The following is a 22,340-nucleotide window of genomic DNA, read 5'->3' on the forward strand; positions in this document are numbered from 1 at the left end:
CGTGCGTGTGTGTGTGTGTGTGTGTGTGTGCGTGTATGCACACATTACATTTTTCAAGCTATTGTTTTTTACTTTTTCAATTAATCAAATGTTCGACATGTCTTCCTTCTACTGTTTGGCAATGAGCTAAACGTTCATAGAAACTATTGATCATATGGCTCATTTGTTCTAAAATGATTAGAGATGCTTTCTGCATTCGATTATTCAGGTTTTCCAAATTACATAGTTTCGTCGCATAAATCTTACTTTTAATGTGTCCCTAAAAAAAGAAATCAAGGGGAGATAGATCAGATGATTTAGCAGGCCACTCAATGGCACCTCTCTTACCTATCCATTGATTAGGAAAAGAACGGTTAGGACGATTAGGAAAATTCTCGAACACGTGCCGCAAAATGAGGTCCTGCTCCATCTTGCTGGAACCAAACGTTTTGCATGTTTGCGTCAAATAAATTTTCAATTTAAAGAATGATGTAATCTTGCAATAGATTTTCATATTGTTCAGCATTTAAATCACCATCTATGAAAAATGGGCCTATAATACCGCGATTACAGATCCCTGTCCAAACATTCAATTTTTGTAGATATTGTGTGTGAAGATCACTTATCCAATGTGGATTTTCGTCACTCCAATATCTACAATTGTGGCGATTAACAGCACCATCTATTTGAAATGTGGCTTCATTAGAAAAAATAACAAAATTCAAAAAGTTAGCATTATCATCACACTGATGCATCAGTTCTTCACAAAACTGAATTCTTCTATCAAAATCATCTTCCATAAGTTCTTGAGTGATAACAATTTTATACGGATAATATTTATGCTTTTTTAAAATGTTAGAAACACTACCTTCACTGATATCATGAGCTTGTGCTGTTTTTGATACGGACAAATGAGGATTTTCCTGAAATGATTGGAGAATATCCAAAGTCTTATCATCATTAATTATGGATTTTGGCCTTCCGCTGCGAGATCGGTTCTTAGCTGTTCCCGTTTCAAAAAAGCGAGTCACTGTTTTGTAAACGGTGGATTTAGAAATAGGATCAAGACCAGGATGTGTAACATTGAATCAGCTATTTCTTCATATGATTTAATACGATCACCAAATCCTCGATAAATAAGTAGCAATATTCTTTCCTTTTCGGTCAACATTTTTCAGAAAAAAATGTGATATTATAATCGGAAAAATAAATAAAAGAGACAAAGAGCGAGATACGAGCGAGCGCAACGCGTTTTTAGAATATGTGGACCGAGAAGCATCTCTGATCGAAACTCCGCGCGGTACATTTCGGGTAATGCTAATGCCAGCGGTACTGTAAATTTCAAGCGTCATAACTCGGAAAGAACTTAATAAAAAATTACTTCATTATAGCGTTTTGGAAAGCTCTCGAGATAAGCTACAAAAATTTACAATAAAAAATAAAAAATAGGGGTTCCATTTAAAAAAACAAAGTTGACCTTCATATGATCTTAGCAACGCCACCTATGGTCAAATTGATAACTAGTAAATAGATCATTTTAAGCCCTACAACTATTGTATGAAACATTTTTTCGTTTCTTTCATATTTTTGGAAATATTTTTGCGTTCCCAGACTTTTAGAGGATCCTGAATATATGTATATATACAGGGTATCCCATTTTAAAGGACCCACTCAAATATCTCAGAAACACTGCATTAAACCGAAAAGTGCTTAAGGGTCTGCAGGAGCCACACTAGAGACCTTTCGCGGAGTCCCGCGAACTAGGCAAAATTATATTAAAAATTATGAACGAAGAAAATCACCTTATATTTATGATATTTGCAATCAGGATTAACGTCCGCAGGGGCATATAGAACGTTTTTTTGGAGAAAGGATCTAAATAAAAATTGAATAAAAATTTTGAATGAAAGTGCATCCCGCGGTACACGAGCCTATATTTTCATTTATTACAAATTTTCAAGGACCTAAAGGCAAAATCAGGCTCTGTACGTCCCTAGATACTAATAAAAGAAAGATGCCCATGTAAGTTAGATGAGCGAATATGATGCCTGCGTGGCAAAATATCTTTTGGTGTAGATAATACGGAAAGTGTACCCCAGTTGCATCATGGTGCAGTCTACCATAGTGGTATATGACCCAACCTTCCTGCTCTTGCGCTCGCGCGAGCAATGCATCAGTATTAGCGTATACAGGGTGCACGATTTATCTGAAGACATTGAAATATCTCGAGAACTATGCATTGGATAAAAAAAAGTGGTTAATGAAAGTTGTTAGTCTCGAAGGGGGACATCCAATGATACCAAACTCGACCTCCCACCCCACCCCCTGGGGGTGGGGGTTGGGGGCAACTTTGAAATCTTAAATGGAAACCCCCATTTTTTATTGCAGATACGGATTCTACGCCACAAAGTACGTAAATTTTGTCCGAAACTTTTTTTTTTATTCGTGATAGATGGCGCTGTAATCGCAAAAAATTATATTTTCTGCAATTCTCCAGAAATGATCATTGAATTGAGAAATAAAAAATACCTGTTCAATATTTTTAAAGAACATAATAAAAGTTATTCCCCCCACCATCCTCTCGGGATAGGGTGGGTGGTAACGTTCAAATCTCAAATGGGAACCCGAATCGAAAAGGGAACTGCTCGACGCACTACTGTGGATATATGGCGAACTACGGCTTATTATAAAAGGCAATGCGGTCAGAGCTCACTTTTCTTTCAAAATTAGAACTGAAAGCATCTCTAACAACTTCATTTTACTTGACTAGTTTTTATTACCTGCATATCTACCCTTCATTATTTGAACAGAATTGCAAGTAGAAAATTCTGCAACCGTAGAAGAAAAAATTGAAATGATTCTGATTTATGGTGAATGTAGGAGGAATGTTGACGATGCTGTTGCCTTATATGCTGAGCGTTTTCCAGACAATGTTCGCTCACGTTCTTTTTTTTACAAAGTTGTGACTGCCTTTATCTCGGATGGCAGCGTACAAACTAAAAAAAGAAAACGAGGGACAACTGTTACAGGAGAAGTTAATGAAATAGCTATGCTAGCAGCTGTTCACCACAACCCACAGGTAAGCACTTGGCAATTACATCGCGATTTCGGAATTTCTGGAGATAGTATTCGCAGAATATTGCATCGTCATAAGTTTCACCCATATCACATTTCACTGCATCAAGAACTTCATGGCGATGATTTTCATAATCGAGTGGTGTTTTGTGAATGGGCACTTCAACAAATGCAAACGAACCCCAATTTCATTGCTAATGTACTATTTTCAGATGAGTCTACATTCACAAATCATGGTGGCGTTAATCGACATAACATGCATTACTGGAGTGTAGAAAATCCCCACTGGTTACGACAAGTTGAACATCAATGTCCTTGGTCGATTAACGTTTGGTGTGGAATCATAGGGAACAGATTCATTGATCCTTATTTTATTGAAGGTAATTTGAATGGAATCAAATATCGAAATTTCCTAGAACAGGAACTACCACCACTACTTAATGATGTTGCCTTGGACGTTCGACAAAGTATGTGGTTTCAGCATGACGGTTGCCCAGCGCATAACTCAATAGCAGCACGGGAAGTATTAGACCGTGATTACAATGGTCGGTGGATTGGCAGAGGTGGCCCGATTAATTGGCCTGCTAGGTCGCTTGATTTGACATCGCCGGATTTCTTTCTGTGGGGTTACCTAAAAGATAATGTTTATTAACAAGTGCCAACAACTCGTGAAAACATGGTTGTTCCGAATTGGAAAATCATATCGGCGGTTCTGCGTGCTCATTAAAATCGTCCAGCGGATTCTCGCGGAGCGTGTGCTGGACGCCGCTAACAGCGAGTCACCGCTCGGGCAAATCACCCATGTTTACAAACGAATTATTTGCTCGATCTTTGTCTTGCCGCCTGGTATTGTCTCGGCGCGTTACACTGTCTCATTGTGTCGGTGACAATAACACTCTTTCCATCAGAAGAAACGTGCGGCAGTCTAATGTCTCGTGACTAACGGCAAAACAATGTATTTACCGTCTAGATCTTTGTGTCAGTCAACCAACGATGTGTACAAATCTGCCAATCGGCTTGAGCCGCATCAGCGATATAAAATTATAAATATCACGATCGATATCATGACAATAGATTTCAGCAGAATCCGGCTGTCGAACTCATTTTCTCAAGTTCCGCTCGGCTACCGTAAAAAGCTCAACTACGCGTCGCTCCGGCGCGTGATTATTTTCTCCGTCTCGTTATTGAGACACAACTTCATTGTTCGCGATCTACAAGCCGCTGTATTGGGTCCACGCTAATAAACGCTTCGCACTCGGAGACTCGACCACGTTATTATCCAGAGAACCGACCGGTCCTCTCCTTTTGACTGATTTCCGTCGGCTCCAGTCGTACTCGCTCTAGCGCCCAAGATCTGGGCGATCCCGGCGTTCAACGGGTTAACTCTCAGATTCAACCTGCAACATTTGGTCCTTCGAGCCGGATTCTGAGCGTGACAACGACGTGATAGCCGATCAGGATGGCTCAACTGACTACTAAACAACTTCAGTTGAAGCGCGTGATCGATCGCACGATCGACAATATAAAGAAAATCGGCAAGAACAATTTGACGGCCGGGAAGGTCCGCTCACGGCTGACAATCCTTAAGGACACTTGGTCGCAATTCTTGGACGGGCACGCTCTCCTAACCAAGGCCACGCCGGAAGCATCCCGAGGGACGATGGACTACTTCCGCGACCATTATTGCGACGCTACCGAGGAGGTGTTCGAGGCGGCGCACGATTTTCTAACCGAGTGCTTGGAGGAATTGGAGCCTGTGAGTTCATACGCCGCCGGTAATTCTTCTCAGTCTCGTGCGCATTCGGTATCACTCCCACATTTGCCTCCCATCCGTTTGCCGCCATTCGAAGGCCGCTATGAAGAATGGGAGCAATTCCGAGATCGGTTCACCGCGCTCATAATCAGTAATCGCGATTTAGACGATTTCGCGCGGATGCATTATTTAACTTCATGCGTAAAAGGTCGTGCGCTCGAATGTATCGGGAATATTCCGGTTACCGCCGATAATTTTGGTACGGCGTGGCAGGCGTTACTCGCTCGATATGAGAACAAACGGCGGCTGATCACCAAGCATTTATCCGCGTTGCTCAATCTCAAAATGATTTCTCGTGAGTCTGTATCCGATTTGCAAGCACTCCACGATGACGTGAATATCGCGGTAGCTTCTTTGCACACTTTAAATCGCTCTCCGGCAGACCTCTGGAATGATATTCTCGTGTATATTGTCAGTAACAAATTGGATCCGGTAACCAGGAAGGCCTGGAATGTTCGGATGAGTGAGAGTAGTGATCCGCCGACGTTCGAAGCACTTAACTTATTTCTTGCGAGTCGCACGCGTGCTCTCGAGGACTTCGCCGCCAACTCGTCGAGCGTTGCGGCGGCGGAGTCTTCTCCTGCGTCGCGAGTTCACGTTGCTGCTACATCCACGCATGCACTCGGCGGATGCCCGATATGTAAGGGGCGCCATTATTTCAGTGCTTGCCCGACATTTGTTCGCGGGAATGTTTTCCGGCGACGTGACCTCGTGAAGCGGTATCAACGATGTTATAACTGTCTGAGTCCGAATCACGCGGTAAATGAGTGCAGTAGTAAGCATTCCTGTCGGGTTTGTCTGCAAAGGCATCATAGCCTGCTTCACGCTGGTGCGGATTCGGGTGGAGATCGACTGGTAGTGGAGCCGAATCCGGGACTGTCATCTCAGGCGGTCGAAGCGCCATGCGCGGTGCAGTCCTTGCACGCTTCTTCTATTGTTCAGTTATTCTATTGTTCAGTTATTAAACAAGTACTGTTGGCGACAGCCTGGGTGAGGGTCATCGGGTCGAGCGGCCGAACGGTCGTCGTTCGAGCTCTCCTGGATCAGGGCTCACAAATGACCTTTGTATCCGAGAACTTGGCGCAAGTATTGCATGCGAAACGACGGCGCATTTCCGTACAGGTGTCGGCCGTCGGCGGAGTTCATGCAGGCACAGTTCGTTATGCCACGGATATCTCTGTTTCGCCGCGTGACTCGATGTCTCCCTCGTATAACACTAGCGCCGCTATATTAGAGAAGCTTACGCATTACGCGCCGAAATACGTTGAATCTCTTTCGGGTTATCCACACCTGGTTGATTTACCTTGGGCAGATTCGAATCCCACCAGTTCCGATCCTATTAACCTCATCATCGGCTGCGATCTTTACAACGTCGTTACTCTCGCTGAACGTCGTGAAGGCCGTTTCGGTGAACCCACCGCGCAGAATTCGATTTTCGGATGGTTCCTGTCGGGTCCAATAGCTGCACCGGCGCAGCACGTTTTGTCGCCGGACGATGCAGTTGAGGCGACAGATGCATTCAGTGTGTTCGTGCATCACTGTTGCGACATGTCCATTCTCGCTAAAGAAATTCAACAATTTTGGGAAATTGAGGAACTTCCCAAACACTCGGTTCTTAGCACCGAGGACATTCAGTGCGAAGATCATTTCCGATCCACGCACTCTCGCACAATCGAGGGCCGATATGTCGTTCGTCTCCCGTTCAAAACGAGCCCTCCGCTCATTATGGGAGATACAAGAGTCAGGGCGGCACGCCAGCTGGACTCGCTGACGCGTCGCTTGCAGGCTCACCCCGCGCAATTTGCCGAATATTCTGCGTTTTTAGCGGAATACGAGCATCTTGGCCATATGCGCCGAGCGCCGGTCACTGCTGCGAGCATCTCACGCGCTGTTTACATACCGCATCATCCTGTTTACCGCTCAGACAGTAAAACAAGTCATTTACGCGTCGTGTTTAACGCCTCAAGCCGCACGGCGACGGGTCGCAGTTTGAATGATAATCTGCTTTCCGGGCCAAAGCTGCAAACAGATCTACCCGCGGTCATATTACGGTGGCGAATTCATAAATTCGTGTACAGCGCTGACATTGCTAAAATGTATCGGCAAATTTGGGTAGACGAGCGAGATGTTGATTATCAGCGCATTCTGTGGAATACTGACCGCCGGACTGACTATCAATTGCTGACGGTTACCTACAGAATGGCTTGCGCTCCCTTTTTGGCGCTGCGCGTAATTCGCTAACTCGTCGAGGACGAGGGATCTCGCTTTCCTCTTGCTGTTCCGTTGCTGCGGAATAATATTTACGTCGACGATCTATTATTCGGAGACGGCAGCCGCGATCGTCTCTTACAGGTACGTCGACAGCTCGATGCGTTGCTCCAGTGTGGGGGTTTCCAACTTAGGAAGTGGGCAAGCAATTCATCGGAGCTTCTGGCTGACATTGATGCTCACGAGCATGGCTTGGCATGCACTAAGTCCTTGCAGGTTGACGAGAAATTGAAGATTTTGGGCATCGGATGGAATCCGACACGAGATAACTTCAAGGTGACGGTGTCTCTTGAAGGACGCGTTCCGAAAAGCAAACGGGCTATTCTGGCGGCGATTGCTAAAATCTATGACCCGCTCGGTTGGGTCACTCCGATCACTATTACCGCAAAAATATTTATGCAGCTACTTTGGCGGGAAGGTCTTGCATGGGATGAAGCTGTCCCGGTTAAATTACAGCATCGCTGGCACCTCATTTTTTCGCGCCTCTCCTGTCTCAATGATTTTCAAATCCCGCGTTGGCTTGGGCTCGGCACGGACTCCCAACTAGTCGAGCTTCACGGTTTCGCCGATGCCTCGAACGTGGCCTACGCGGCAGTCGTTTATGCGAGGGTCGTAACATATGCTGGAGAAATAATTATTTCATTGCTAACGGGAAAGTCGAGAGTTGTTCCATACTAGTCGAGAGTCGCTTCATACTATAAGTGTGCCTCGGTTGGAACTCTCGGCTGCGGTCTTGCTCGCGCGCTTAATGGAGTTCGTTCGGCGATCACTTGGTTACGAGACTGTCCCGTGTTTTTGTTGGACGGATTCTACTATCGTTCTCGCCTGGCTTCTGCAGCAGCCGTCGAAATGGAAGACTTTTGTGGCCAACCGGGTTGCCGATGTGCAGACACGCCTGCCTGATGCAGAGTGGCGTCATGTACCGACAGGCGAAAATCCTGCCGATTGCGCTTCCCGCGGACTCCTCGGTGACGAGCTGTTAGTTCATGAGCTCTGGTGGCGAGGTCCGTCGTGGCTGCAGTCGTCTGAGGCTGACTGACCATTGCGGAACCCTGGAGTTCCCGCGGATCTTGACCTTGAAATTAAGAGAGTTCACGTTCACCTCGTTGCGCAGCAGGATCCCTTCGAAATATCTTGCAGATTTTCTTCTTGGCCGAAGCTTCTCCGAGTAACAGCGTATCTATTTCGCTTCGTCACTCGCTGCCGCCAACGTAGGGTTGAGCCCGCTCAAGATCCTCATGGGTTCGCCCTTACGGCAGCCGAGTGCTGGAAAGCCCGAACGTTTTGGCTCCGCGCACTTCAGCTTCGACTCTTTCTTGATGAAATACGTGCTCTGCGCGACGGGACGAGTCTTCCTGCAAAGAGTCCGATACTTGCTTTGTACCCATTCCTTGATTCCGATCAACTTCTTCGCGTCGGTGGAAGATTGCGAAATTCGCTTCTTTCGTCTCCTACTCGACATCCTCTTCTCCTTGCGGCCCATCCTCTTGTTATCCTTATAATAGACAATGCTCATCAACGATCGTTGCATGGCAGGTTACAACTTACATTGAGTGGTTTGCGCCGAGACTTCTGGATAATTCGCGCTCGCAGTATCGTGCAGTCATTCATCGGTGTGTAACATGCGCTCGCGAACGGGCCGAGACGCCGTCCCAATTGATGGGCGCGCTTCCCTCGGTTCGTGTAGTCGCTCCAAAACGCGCATTCCAGCATTGCGGTCTCGATTACGCCGGGCAGGTGTCATTTCGGACCTCTGCGGGTCGCGGCATCGCTTCGCGTAAAGCCTACATCGCGCTGTTTATTTGTATGGCTACTCGTGCCATACATCTTGAGTTAGTCGCGGACTACTCAACTCCGGCGTTTCTCGGCGCTTTCTCGCGATTTTGTTCGCGCCGTGGGCTACCTCAATCTATTTATTCGGATAACGGAACAACATTCGTCGGTGCGGATCGAGAATTAACGAGCGCCTATCGTGCCTCGATTCGCGATCCTAACGTCCAAAATGCAATAGCCACTGATAACATCTCCTGGCATTTTATCCCTCCGTCAGCTCCGCATTTTGGCGGGCTGTGGGAGGCAGGAGTCCGCGTCAAGCACCATTTGCGTCGCGTCCTGGGAACACACACGTTGACGTTCGAGGAGTTCACCACAGTTCTCTGTCGTGTAGAGGCTTGCCTAAATTCGCGCCCGATAGCGCCTCTTACCGACTCACTCGACGATTATGAACCGCTGACTCCCGGTCATTTTTTAATCGGATCAGCTATCACTGTCAATTCTGAGCCGTCGCTTCTCGATGTGAACGAGAATCGCCTCACCCGGTGGCAACTCGTGCGTCAGTTAACCGAACGCTTCTGGAAGTTGTGGTACAACGATTACGTCAACACGTTGCAACAAAGAAGTAAATGGCGCCGCCCAACTTCATCGCTAAAATTAAATCAACTCGTTCTCATTCGCAATCCTTCGCTTCCTCCCTGCAAATGGGAGTTAGCACGAGTCACAGCGTGTCATCCTGGTCCCGATGGTTTGACCCGTGTTCTGACCGTTAGAACCGCTGTTTCGGAATATAAGCGTCCGATAGTAAAATTATGCGTGCTGCCGGTTGATTGCGACGCGAAGGCTTAGGTCGTCTCGTTATATTTAAGTTTAGTCTCGATTTATCAACTTAAATTGGTTATTGCATTCGGTTATCGTTCTATGCAAAATACGTTAATTATAAGTTGCGTTCGTGGTAAAATGCGTTAATTATAAGTTGCGTTCGTGGTAATATGCGTTAGTTTTAAGCTGCGTTACCTTAAAAGGATGCTTTCGTTTATTTTGTTTTGTTTTGCTTCGTTTCAAGGAGGCCAGAGCGAGTTGCGCTGACCCGTGAGTACATTTATTATTGCTTTGCGCTCTATCATTTTCTTTCGGCTCAAGCTAAGCAGTCTTTTGAAACTACTGTTTCAAGGCGGGCGGCATGTTCCGAATTGGAAAATCATATCGGCGGTTCTGCGTGCTCATTAAAATCGTCCAGCGGATTCTCGCGGAGCGTGTGCTGGACACCGCTAACAGCGAGTCACCGCTCGGGCAAATCACCCATGTTTACAAACGAATTATTTGCTCGATCTTTGTCTTGCCGCCTGGTATTGTCTCGGCGCGTTACACTGTCTCATTGTGTCGGTGACAATAACACTCTTTCCATCAGAAGAAACGTGCGGCAGTCTAATGTCTCGTGACTAACGGCAAAACAATGTATTTACCGTCTAGATCTTTGTGTCAGTCAACCAACGATGTGTACAAATCTGCCAATCGGCTTGAGCCGCATCAGCGATATAAAATTACGATCGATATCATGACAATAGATTTCAGCAGAATCCGGCTATCGAACTCATTTTCTCAAGTTCCGCTCGGCTATCGTAAAAAGCTCAACTACGCGTCGCTCCGGCGCGTGATTATTTTCTCCGTCTCGTTATTGAGACACAACTTCATTGTTCGCGATCTACAAGCCGCTGTATTGGGTCCACGCTAATAAACGCTTCGCACTCGGAGACTCGACCACGTTATTGTCCAGAGAACCGACCGGTCCTCTCCTTTTGGCTGATTTCCGTCGGCTCCAGTCGTACTCGCTCTAGCGCCCAAGATCTGGGCGATCCCGGCGTTCAACGGGTTAACTCTCAGATTCAACCCGCAACAATGGTAGAACGCATAAGAAACGCTTGCGCTGAAACTCCCGCAGATATGCTTCTATCCTGTGTACAGTCATTTGAAAAAAGGATTAATAAGTGTATTGAAGTTGAAGATAAAAATTTCGAACACTTATTCTAATTAATTGAATAGTGAGAGGCAAGTGGACTCACATTAAAAAAGCACCCCGATCTGTGAGAGGCAAGGGGACTCACATTAAAAAAGCACCCGAAGGGAACATAAAACTACGTCCTCGTCGTTGTTCCTGTGTAACGCTAAAAGTAGTTTCTCGGAAAAATTCAACGCTATCTATCACGAATGAAAAAAATTGTTTCAATAAAACTTTCACGTACAATCTAATTCTGCAATGAAAAATGTGGGTCCCCATTTGAGATTTGAACGTTATCACTTACCCTACCCCGAGAGGATGGGGGGGGGAATAACTTTTATTATGTTCTTTAAAAATATTGAACAGGTATTTTTTATTTCTCAATCCAATGATCATTTCTAGAGAATTGCGGAAAATATAATTTTTTGCGATTACAGCGCCATCTACCACGAATCAAAAAAAAAGTTTCGGACAAAATTTACATGTTTTGTGGCGTAAAATCCGTATCTGCAATAAAAAATGGGGGTTTCCATTTAAGATTTCAAAGTTACCCCCAACCCCCACCCCCAGGGGATGGGGTGGGAGGTCGAGTTTGGTATCATTGGATGTTTCCCTTCGAGACTAACAACTTTCATTAACCACTTTTTTTTATCCAATGCATAGTTCTCGAGATATTTTAATGTCTTCAGATAAATCGTGCACCCTGTATATGAGCAGTGCATTAGTATTGGCGTGTGTATGTATATGAATACTTCCAGCCACCACTTTAAAACAAGATATTCTGCGTCGTGGATGATATACATAACCGCCAAATTATTATAAAATATCATTTGAACTATTTCCAAAGTCCCTACGGAGCCAGATTTTGAAATTAGGCAGTCAATAATTTGTCATTAACAAATAAAGCGTCGCAAAGAGTCACGCGCGATACAATTTTACTACAAAAGATATTGTGTTTTGTGGACGATATATTGGGTCTGGGAAAAAGTTCGTGGCGTTTTTCCCGATAGATGGCGTCAATTGCAAATAATTCAGGAAACACAGATCGCAGCGACACCACTAAACGCTCGTTAGAAAGGTGACACTTCGAGCGTTACTTTGAATGTATAAACATCGAAATTGGTGCAGTGGTTGGAAAGTTGTTTGCGTTTGAAAATGGAGAAAAGTAATGAAAAATTGCGCTATATTTTGCAATATTATTACGACAAAGGGAAGAACGCTGCGCAGGCTTGTGAAAAAAATTTGTGCTGTGTATGGTAAAGATACTTTATCAAAATCTGCTGCGCGGAAATGATTCGCCCGCTTTCGTTCTGGTAATTTTGATGTGAAAGATGAGTTACGCTCTGGTCGTCCAATCACTGAAAAAACTGATGAAATTCTTGAAAAAGTCCAGCAAGATAAGCATATCAGCAGTGTCGATATTGGTATGGAGCTAGGCATTGATCACAAAACTGTTTTGAACCATTTACACAAAGCTGGGTACAAAAAAAAGCTCGATATATGGGTTCCTCATGAGTTGAACGTGAAAAACGTGATAGACCGAATTAACATCTGCGATGCGCTGCTGAAACGCAATGAAATCGAGCCATTTCTGAAACGTGTCATAACCGGTGATGAAAAATGGATCACGTACGAATCGGAAGCGTCAAAGATCGTGGATAAGGGATGGTGAGCCGTCACAAGCGTTCACGAAGCCAGAATTGACGCCGAAAAAGGTGATGCTGTGTATGTGGTAGGCCTGGAAGGTATTCGTCCACCATGAGCTACTTCCAGTTGGTCAGACGATTGATTCTCAACTCTACTGTGGACAACTAGAGATATTACGCCAGGCAATTGAAAGAAAACGGCCCGAATTGAATAATAGGAAAGGTATTGTCTTCCATCATGACATCGCCCGACCACACACTAGTAGAATAGTAAGGCGGGTTCTAACCCAGGAGTGCTGAGGGGGACGAGGGGAACTTAGGGCGCGAGGTATGACGTCGCGCGGGGAAGGGGAACTCATGGTGGGACGTCACGTGGCGACCGTGACGTCACGCATACGTCACGAGAAAAATAATGTATTGGGATGTAGGTAGACTCGATCCCGGGCCCTCGCGGTTACTACCCAATGCTCCAAAGCTCCTAGACCACCGTTGCCTGTTGCTATTAGATGTCTAGTAAAGGTTCTTAGAGTGGACATGATGACGTCACGAGAGAAAATCTGTCGGGATGCTGCTAGACTCAAACCCGGGCCCTCGCGGTTACTATCCAATGCTCCTAGACCACCGTCGTTTGTTGCTAGTAGACATCTAGTGAAGGTTCTTAGAGTGGGCATGGTGACGTCACGAGAGGAAAAATAAGTCGAAACTAGGTCAGACCCAAACCCCAGGCCCTTCATTTACTACGCCATATCGAACATCTATTGAACGTCTATCGAACGTCTATTGAACGTCTCACGAACGTCTATCGAACGTCTATCGAACGTTTATCGAACGTCTCTCGAACATCTATCGAACATCTATCGAACGTCTATTGAACGTCTATCGAACGTCTGTCGAACGTCTATTGAACATCTCACGAACGTCTTTTGAACGTCTATCGAACGTCTATCGAACGTCTCTCGATTGTCTATCGAACGTCTATCGAACATCTATCGAACGTCTATTGAACGTCTATCGAACGTCTGTCGAACGTCTATTGAACGTCTCACGAACGTCTATCGAACATCTTTTGAACGTCTATCGAACGTCTCTCGAACATCTATCGAACGTCTATCGAACATCTATCGAACGTCTATCGAACGTCTATCAAATGTCTATCGAACATCTCTTGAATGTTTGTGCTTATGGTTTCTCCAAACTGCAGAGGATTGATATGGATTTAAATGACGACATTCCACTAACAGCAGTCAGTATTCGCTTGGCATTTTGCGAACATGTCGCTAACGCTTACGTTGACTGGCAACAGTAGCGTCCTTACGGAGAGCTATTTTCCCGCTATAGATTTGAGCGGTGATTATGAGCATGGTTTAACGGATTTTGAAACATATAATACGATATCAAATGTAAATTCATCGAATAATAAATTTTACTATGGTGCTAACGACGAAGAAATTACGATTCCTGAAGGATCGTACGAATTGCGCGCCATATACGAATATCTAAAACGTGCAATTTCACATTCTCAAAAAACAGTGCGTTCCAAAAATAACCCATATAGAGATGACGATAATAAATATCCTATAATAATTCGTGCGAATAATAATACGATGAGGAGTGAAATAAAATGTTCTTATAGGATAAATTTTAGCAAACCAAACAACATTGGCTCACTTTTAGGATTCTCATCGAGTCGTGTATTAGAACCGCACCGATGGTACGAATCGGACGCACCGATTAAGATTATCAACGTGAATATCATTCGTATAGAATGTAGCGTTGACAGTGGTGCGTACAGTAACAGTATGCGTGTACATACGATACATGAATTCTCGCCTAAAGTGCCACCAGGATATAAGATATCGGAAACGCTGGCACATGTTATTTACCTTCCAATCATCACACAGAGCATTACAGATTTAACGGTGCGTGTCGTCGATCAAGAAGGACAATCGCTCGATTTTCGTGGAGAAGAGATTACTATTAGATTGCATGTACGACGGCGACGATAATAAATGTAATCTATGAAATGCTTGTGGTGAATCAAGTGGAACAGGAGAAACAAGCGGGAAATATATTTTTTACGAGACGCGCGATTAACAGTACAAAATCCCTCGTTCGAAAGAAACTCAGCGCGTTTAACGTTGAATTTTTGAAATCTCTGGGATTCATCGTACGAAACGATTGAGAAAGATGATTGACATTTTGAACATTGAAAGTGAACCGGTCTTTGACGACCGCATCGTCAAGATTGAGACACATACGTACAATCCATACGCTAACACAACGTTTGGATATAGCGACGAGATACGAATACCCATATAACAGCAAGATTTATACATATTGCCATGCGAGAGTTATCTCTATGTCGAGGGGAAGATGAATAACAAGTTGCAGTCGATGGTGCGACTGTAACGTTGGGATATAATTGCATTGCATTCATGTTTGATAAGATCCGTTATGAACTGGATGGTGTGGAGATTGATCGTAACAGAAACGTGGGAATAACTTCAACGCTCAAAAACTATATATCGATATCTTCGGACGAAAATGCTGTCATGAAAAATGCCGCGTGGGATACGACTGACACTATTTCGCCGGACGGGTACTTCAACTTTTGCGTACCACTCAGCGTGTTGCTAGGATTCTGTGAAGACTATAAACGTACAGTGATTAACGCGCGTCACGAATTGATTCTATTACGATCGCGCAGCGACAACAACAGTCTATTAGGATCTCCAGCGCTGGATCCTAAGATTGAGCTATTCAAGATACAATGACGAATGCCTCACGTAATCTTGAACAATATCAATAAACTTTCCATGCTGAAAACTTTGGAGAACGGACAATATCTGAGTATGAGTTTTCGCTCGTGGGATCTATATGAATTTCCTGTACTGCAAAGCATGACCAAACACCAGTGGACCGTCAAAACTGCTATTAATTTAGAAAAACCTCGATACGTTATCTTTGCGTTGCAGACTGGCCGGAAGAATGTCATGTCAGAAAATATAACTTGTTTCGATGACTGCAAATTGATCAACGCGAAGCTCTATCTGAATTCAGAGTGTTATCCGTACGATGACATGAATTTGGACTTTGCAAAAAATAAATACGCAATACTTTACGATATGTATAGACGTTTTCGTAAATCGTATCATGGATGCGACAGTGCTGAAGTATAGTTAACAACTACCGACTTTCTGCGGCTAGGTCCTTTCGTGGTGATCGATTGTTCACATCAATATGAGTCCGTCAAGAGTACCACTGTGGATGTGCGGATAGAATTTGAGTGTAAGGAGAATATACCGGCGTACTACCGCGTACTGTCTGATCCTGCATGATCGTGTAGTTGAATACAGCCCGCTAACCGACATAGTGCGCAAACTCAACTAACATTAGAAAGTATATATGAGAAAAGGATAATACACGAAACAAAGTGCTATAAACGGCATTTCTCTCCTGGACGTGTCGAAGAATATTTCACCATGGATGTTCCGACATTTGTCGATTTGCAAGGATTCATGGTTGGAAAGAGATTTATTGTAAAAGAAGCAGCGATACTGAAACACGGAAGTATTCTTTCGCACTACATCTTCACGACTCCGATGCCATGGCATCTGCTCATAAGATCGGACAAATCGAGGGCCTACTGGTTAACTGCTAATTATCATGGATTACGATGGGAAGATGGAACCGTCAATTACTGCAGAGCTAAACATCTGGTTACTGCAGCTGTGGCGGGTGATATACAGGGTGTTCCGCAGCAACATATACAAAATTCGTGGAGGCCTAGCACGGCTTGAGATGAGCATAAAAGTCCCATACCGTTTTGCGATAATCGTAATGGTTTTCAAGAAATTAATTAAAAACGTCCAGCAATAGCGTCCGCCGAGATGCGTAAGAGTCGAGCCGCTCGAGTTTCAGGCCGGCCCACTCTACCCATAAGTAGACACCGGCGCGCGGCGAGGGGAGAAACAATAGACCACTGCCCGCGCTTGCGAGGCTTCTCCTCCTACGTCTTGCCGCACCGCTTCGCACCGCACCGAAACTCGCAACGATGTCGCCAAGACGCGAACGTTCACGATTACAATTACGATTACTTAATAAGAGAGCAAAAATAGCTCCAATTATTGAAACAGTTATAAGCAATGTATGATAAAAAAGAATGGAAAGAGTGAAAGCGATGGAAACCGATAGAGTGTGCAGACAATTTAATTATTTTCTGTCGTAATCTATCGTTCGCTATTAGAAGAGTATTCAATCGTTCGTTCGTATCGAAATATGATAGAATTTATACAGAGACTTTACGCGTCCTATCGTTTTATTGGATTCTATTAGGAATAGATCACTGAAAATCTGTCGTAATCATAAACGATAGGTGAAACTTGTAGTTCTCTATCGCATACGAAAGGAAACCTATCGTTGTCAAATTTGTTATTTTTTCTCCTACTTTATGCAAACGAAATGAAAGCATATGTAAGAAATTCAAAACGTTTAGTAGAAAGGAAAAAAATAATAAATTCAGTTCTTTAGTAATGCGTACAACTTTTAATTTATTACACGATTGACAACGATATATTTCCTTTCGTACTTATACGATAGAGAACTACGAGTTTCTCCTACACAGTAAAAAACGTTTCGAACTTGTGTTAAAATTTTTTGTGTGTTGAAAGTTTTGTGTTAAATTTTTTATATAGTGCTGTGTTAATTTAACATATCATCGTAGTGTTACTTAGACTTTCCTTGTTACATTAAAATTAACTATTTCCAAGTGTTAAAATAATACAATTTATATGTAAATGCATTTATTTTAGTTAATTCAACATTATACGTATGTCAATTTAATACAAACTATGATTCCTGACATTCAAATGTTAATTTTTTGCATATTATACGTGTTACTTTTTTACATAATCGCTTTGTGTTAAATTAACACATAAATAAGTGTGGATGATTTGGGACACACGTACCGCACCGAAACTCGCGCCGATGTCGTTAAACGTTCGCGATTACAATTACGATTACTTAATAAGAGAGCAAAAATAGCTCTAGTTATTGATCGGTAAATAGATCTTTTTCAATGCTACAACTTTTGTCTGAAACATTTTTTTATAAAGTGTATATTTTTCGAAATTTTCAGTGGTCCCGGGGTTTTTTCTTCACTCTGTATGTAAAAAGAACCACTCCTTTTATCAATAATACGCATTGTATTTATATAAAGCGTAATGTTATGCGTTCTGTCGGGCAAGTATTTACTAATATTCAACGTAATATTTAATGTTGTACATCATTAATGTTAATATAATATAATTTAATACACGTTATTTAACACAATTATGTATATTTAATAGCCACAGAGTTGGTGAGGCAACATGAATATGATGAGAAAATTCGTACTATCTCCACGAGGTGATGAAGATCATTACGTCCACTTTACCTTCTCCAACACATTTGAAGTGATAAACAATAATTAAAGACAATACAACATTTCGCTTGAGTGTTCGTGTTATCGGTAAAGTAGCTGAGAAGACAAATTTATCGCAGAATAATAGCGCAGAAGGTAGACATTGGTGCCTCAACGGAAACAATGGCAGTCGATTAACGGTAAACTGTCGATTAGAGTGCACGAAAGTGCATGCATTATGTATGATACTCATGTAACGATCGTGTAAACCCACGAATCGAGTATGCCTAGGTAGCGGATTACTTGTGAAAGTTTAATTTGAGTGACGTGAACTTTTGACGCCATTAAATCTACGTAATGTAACGCAATATGACGCAACGCAAAGCAGCACCAGTATTTCTTTTACAGCAGTAAAGTTTCAGGTGTTGTTTCAATAAATCTGCTTATTTTTGTGGAATATTTAAATATTTATATTGGGGACTTGAATAAGTTCTCGCTATTTTTTCGTGAAAATAAATGCTTTATTTTTAAAAATTAAAAGTAAAGTAAAGAAAGTAAAGAAAGTAAAATAAAGTAAAGAACATTGAAAGTGTTGTCCATCTCTAGCTACTACTTTCTCCTATCTTTCTGGCAGCATACAAATACCATGTCGAAAGAACAACTCATCTTTTGAGGTTATCCACGACCCATCTTCATAAGAATGTAAGTGCTGCTCAGCCAGATCGGAAGTCCGGTAATGTCCGGTGAATACGGCGAGTGGGGTAGAACTTTCCATTTGAGCGTTTCCAAATAGGTTTTGATCGGTTTTGCAACATGTGGCCAAGCGTTGTCATGCTGCAAAATTACTTTGTCGTGTCTCTCCTCGTATTGTGGTCGTTTTTTCTTCAATGCTCGGCTTAAACGCATCAATTGTAGTCGGTAGCGATCTCCCGTAATGGTTTCGTTGGATTTGAGGAGCTCATAATATACTACACCCAGCTTATCCCACCAAATACAGAGCATGAGCTTGGAACCATGGATATTCGGCTTTGTCATCGATGTTGATGCATGGCCGGGCTTACAGCAAGATTTTCTACGCTTCAGGTTATCGTAGTGTATCCACTTTTCATCGTTAGTCATGATATGATGCAAAAAATTTTTCTTTTTCTGCCGTTGGAGTAACTGGTCACATGTGAAAAAACGCCGTTCGACGTCTCTCGGTTTCAATTCGTACGGCACCCAATTTCCTTATTTTTGAATCATTCCTAATGCTTTTAAACGTTTGGCAACTGTTGTGTGATCAACTCCTAATGATTCTGCAAGTCCATTTTGCGTCTGACATGGGTCTTCATCGAGTAATGCTTCCATTCTTCGTCTTCAAACTTTTTCGGTGCGCCAGAGCGTTCTTTATCTTCAACATAAAAATAATTATTTTTAAAGCGTCTAAACCAATTTCTGCATATTGTTTCCGACAGAATATGGTCGCCGTAAGACTTCACAAGAATTCTGTGTGCTTCAGCTGCAGATTTTTTTTTTAAAGTAATACAGTAAAATTCTCCGCAAATACTCTTTTTTTGGTACGAAATTCGACATGTTAACGCTATGAAAAAATATGTTGTTTACGCTTCGGCGAAATAACATATACTGTCACTTCGAGCCTAATGATGGAGCTTCACGATGAAGTTGGCTGTAGTATTACCCGATGCAAAAAGGCTAAGATAACACTATCTGTCGGGAAACAGCGAGAACTTATTCAAGTTCCCAATAGTAACGCCAACTGAGAAACCTAACATACATGCAGGGTGTTATAAAAGTCCCGGAAGAGCAGAATAACTCGAAAAATATGAGTCCTAGAAAAAAAGCGAAGTACTAGGTTTTTATGATTTTTTCCTGGCTATCTGACTGTGACCTTGGATTTAACCTTGACAATGACCTTGACAATGACCTTGAAATGACCTTGAAGGTCATTTCAAGGTCAGGTCAATTTTTTAAATGGGACCCCATACTTTTGACCCCAGAAATGAAAAGAGCAGAAAATTTTACGTTCGGATATGACATTGAACATTGCCAAATTTGACCTCTGAAGGTCACATAAAGGTCTAAGCTTGTTTTAGGCAGAAAACGCGAATATCTTCGAAAATGCACCTGTTAGAGAGCAATGCTACACATAAGAATAAGAATGTAGAGGTCAACGAGGGACATTCAGCCATGACCTTGCCCTTATTCTCAAGGTCATGAGATAAGATTATTATTAAGGTCAAACCGGACTTTTTTAGGACTGAAAATCCGTACTTTTGACCTAAAAGTGTCAAGATTGAAAAATTTTACGTTCGGATATGACGTTTTCAACCTTGATCTGTCAAACACACTGTCAAACGGTCAATGGGGAACATTTTGAACATCTCTTGTAATCTCAGGCCGAGTTACAAGATGCTTTGCCTTCGGTGGCCGGGACTAACTGAACCTTGCCTTTAGTGGTCGGGTTTGGGACACCTTGCCTTCAGTGATCGGGTTTGAGACACCTTGCCTTAAATGGCCGGGTTTGAGACACCTTGCCTTCAGTGGTCGGGTTTGAGACACCTTGACTTCAGTGGTCGTGTTCCGAGACGCTTTACTTTCAGTAGACTTCACGATCAAGTAACGATGAAGTAACGTAAAACGCATAATTTTGAGAACAAGGTCAAGGTTGGAAACGTCATATCCGAACGTAAAATTTTTCATTCTTGACACTTTTAGGTCAAAAGTATGGATTTTCAGTCCTAAAAAAATCCGGTTTGACCTTAATAACAATCTGAACTCATGACCTTGAGAATAAGGGCAAGGTCATGGCTGAATGTCCCTCGTTGACCTCTACATTCTTATTCTTATGTGTAGCATTGCTCTCTAACAGGTGCATTTTCGAAGATATTCGCGTTTTCTGCCTAAAACAAGCTTAGACCTTTATGTGACCTTCAGAGGTCAAATTTGGCAATGTTCAATGTCATATCCGAACGTAAAATTTTCCACTCTTTTCATTTCTGGGGTCAAAAGTATGGGGTCCCATTTAAAAAATTGACCTGACCTTGAAATGACCTTCAAGGTCATTGTTAAGGTCAAATACAAGGTCACCGTCAGATAGTCAAGAAAAAATCATAAAAACCTAGTGCTTCGCATTTTTTCTAGGACTCATATTTTTCGAATTATTTTGCTCTTCCGGGACTTTTATAACCTGTATATATAATTTATGAATATATTTATGTATTCTCTCTCTCTCTCTCTCTCTCTCTCTCTCTCTTGCAGAAGGACTACAAGAAGACTTCAACAAGGGAGTAAGAAAAAACAAGGAGAAACAGTTACTGAAGAACCATCAAAATCTTTTCCCTATTAGCGACAAACAACTTGTTTTATTTGAGTATGCATGATACTGTAATATTATATACTGATGATGCAAATATCTGTTTAACTAAATAAAGGTTTATTTTTTTTTATAGGTCTCATAACAGCGGGATCAAGATGTTACGAGTATGTTGTCGAAGACAGCACCATCGCATAAATTCCCACGAAATGCTGAACATAGGCTATAATGGTTCAAGAATTTGAAAATGGAGCCAGTGGAGGGACCTGAGGAGAAAAAGTTATGAGTATGCTACAACCATTTTAGGGACAGCGATAATATACAATTTTATTATAAATTTCTTTTAATATTATTATAAAATTTAGTATTATTAATAAATTATTGTCCTTATATTTATGTTTAAGGTATTAATATTTTCTTTATGTATACATATTTACATTTTTTTCGTCAAATATATATTGGGTGAGTGCAAAAGTTCGTGCGGAGTTTGTGAGTAAAAGTCACACAGTGATTAGGCAAACAAAAATCTTTATTCAATCAATGATATATTCTCCATCGTTTTCTATAATCTTTTCCCAACGTTCTGGCAGCATACGGATGCCTCGATCATAAAAACTGCGCGGTTTAGATTCGAAGAACGAAGAGACGCCGTTTTTTAAGGCCTCCAAAGAGTCAAAGTTTTTTCCATTTAAATAATTTTGCAATGACCGGAACAAGTGATAGTCAGATGGTGCGATATCAGGAGAATACGGTGGATGCGTTAAGACATCCCATTTCAGGCTCTTCAGTTTGCGCAGCGTCTTTTTCGAAACGTGTGGTCTGGCGTTGTCGTGATGAAAGACGACTCCCTTGCGATTTGACAAAATCGGACGTTTCTCTTTCATTTCTCGATTCAGATTGGTTAATTGGCGACAGTACTTGTCCGAATCAATCGTTTCGCCAGCGGGGAGAAGCTCGAAATAGATTATGCCCTTGCAATCCCACCAAACAGAGAGCATCACCTTCATCGGGTGCAAACTGGCCTTTGGCATTGCGTCACCATGCTCACCTGATTGTTTCCATGTCCGTTTGCG

At 42.6% G+C, this 22,340-nt stretch overlaps 1 protein-coding gene and 2 long non-coding RNA genes across 3 annotated transcripts; all 3 read left to right on the forward strand.

Annotated features, from left to right (window-relative positions):
• Positions 1-2,693: 2,693 nt before the first annotated feature.
• LOC112588156 (uncharacterized) lies at positions 2,694-3,576 on the forward strand. Its single transcript, XR_003112599.1, has 3 exons — positions 2,694-3,058; positions 3,267-3,434; positions 3,536-3,576. It is a non-coding gene; the product is annotated as an uncharacterized LOC112588156 (long non-coding RNA).
• Positions 3,577-4,513: 937 nt separating this feature from the next.
• On the forward strand, positions 4,514-7,813 carry LOC112588150 (uncharacterized). The gene is made up of 2 exons (XM_025296950.1): positions 4,514-7,096; positions 7,220-7,813. The coding sequence occupies exons 1-2, from the start codon at positions 4,514-4,516 to the stop codon at positions 7,811-7,813; spliced, it is 3,177 nt and encodes a 1,058-aa protein (XP_025152735.1).
• Positions 7,814-21,185: 13,372 nt separating this feature from the next.
• On the forward strand, positions 21,186-21,546 carry LOC112588158 (uncharacterized). Its single transcript, XR_003112602.1, has 2 exons — positions 21,186-21,324; positions 21,404-21,546. It is a non-coding gene; the product is annotated as an uncharacterized LOC112588158 (long non-coding RNA).
• The last annotated feature ends 794 nt before the right edge of the window (positions 21,547-22,340 follow it).

This window comes from Harpegnathos saltator, unplaced genomic scaffold (genome assembly GCF_003227715.2).
Source record: "Harpegnathos saltator strain DR-91 unplaced genomic scaffold, Hsal_v8.6 scaffold163, whole genome shotgun sequence".
Taxonomy (NCBI): domain Eukaryota; kingdom Metazoa; phylum Arthropoda; class Insecta; order Hymenoptera; family Formicidae; genus Harpegnathos; species Harpegnathos saltator.

Bases quoted from the DNA above. Each gene is read 5' to 3' on its own strand.
- LOC112588150 (XM_025296950.1), top strand. From the start codon at position 4,514: ATGGCTCAACTGACTACTAAACAACTTCAGTTGAAGCGCGTGATCGAT. The intron at 7,097-7,219 runs GTAATTCGCTAA...CGTCTCTTACAG, and splicing joins CTCCCTTTTTGGCGCTGCGC to GTACGTCGACAGCTCGATGC.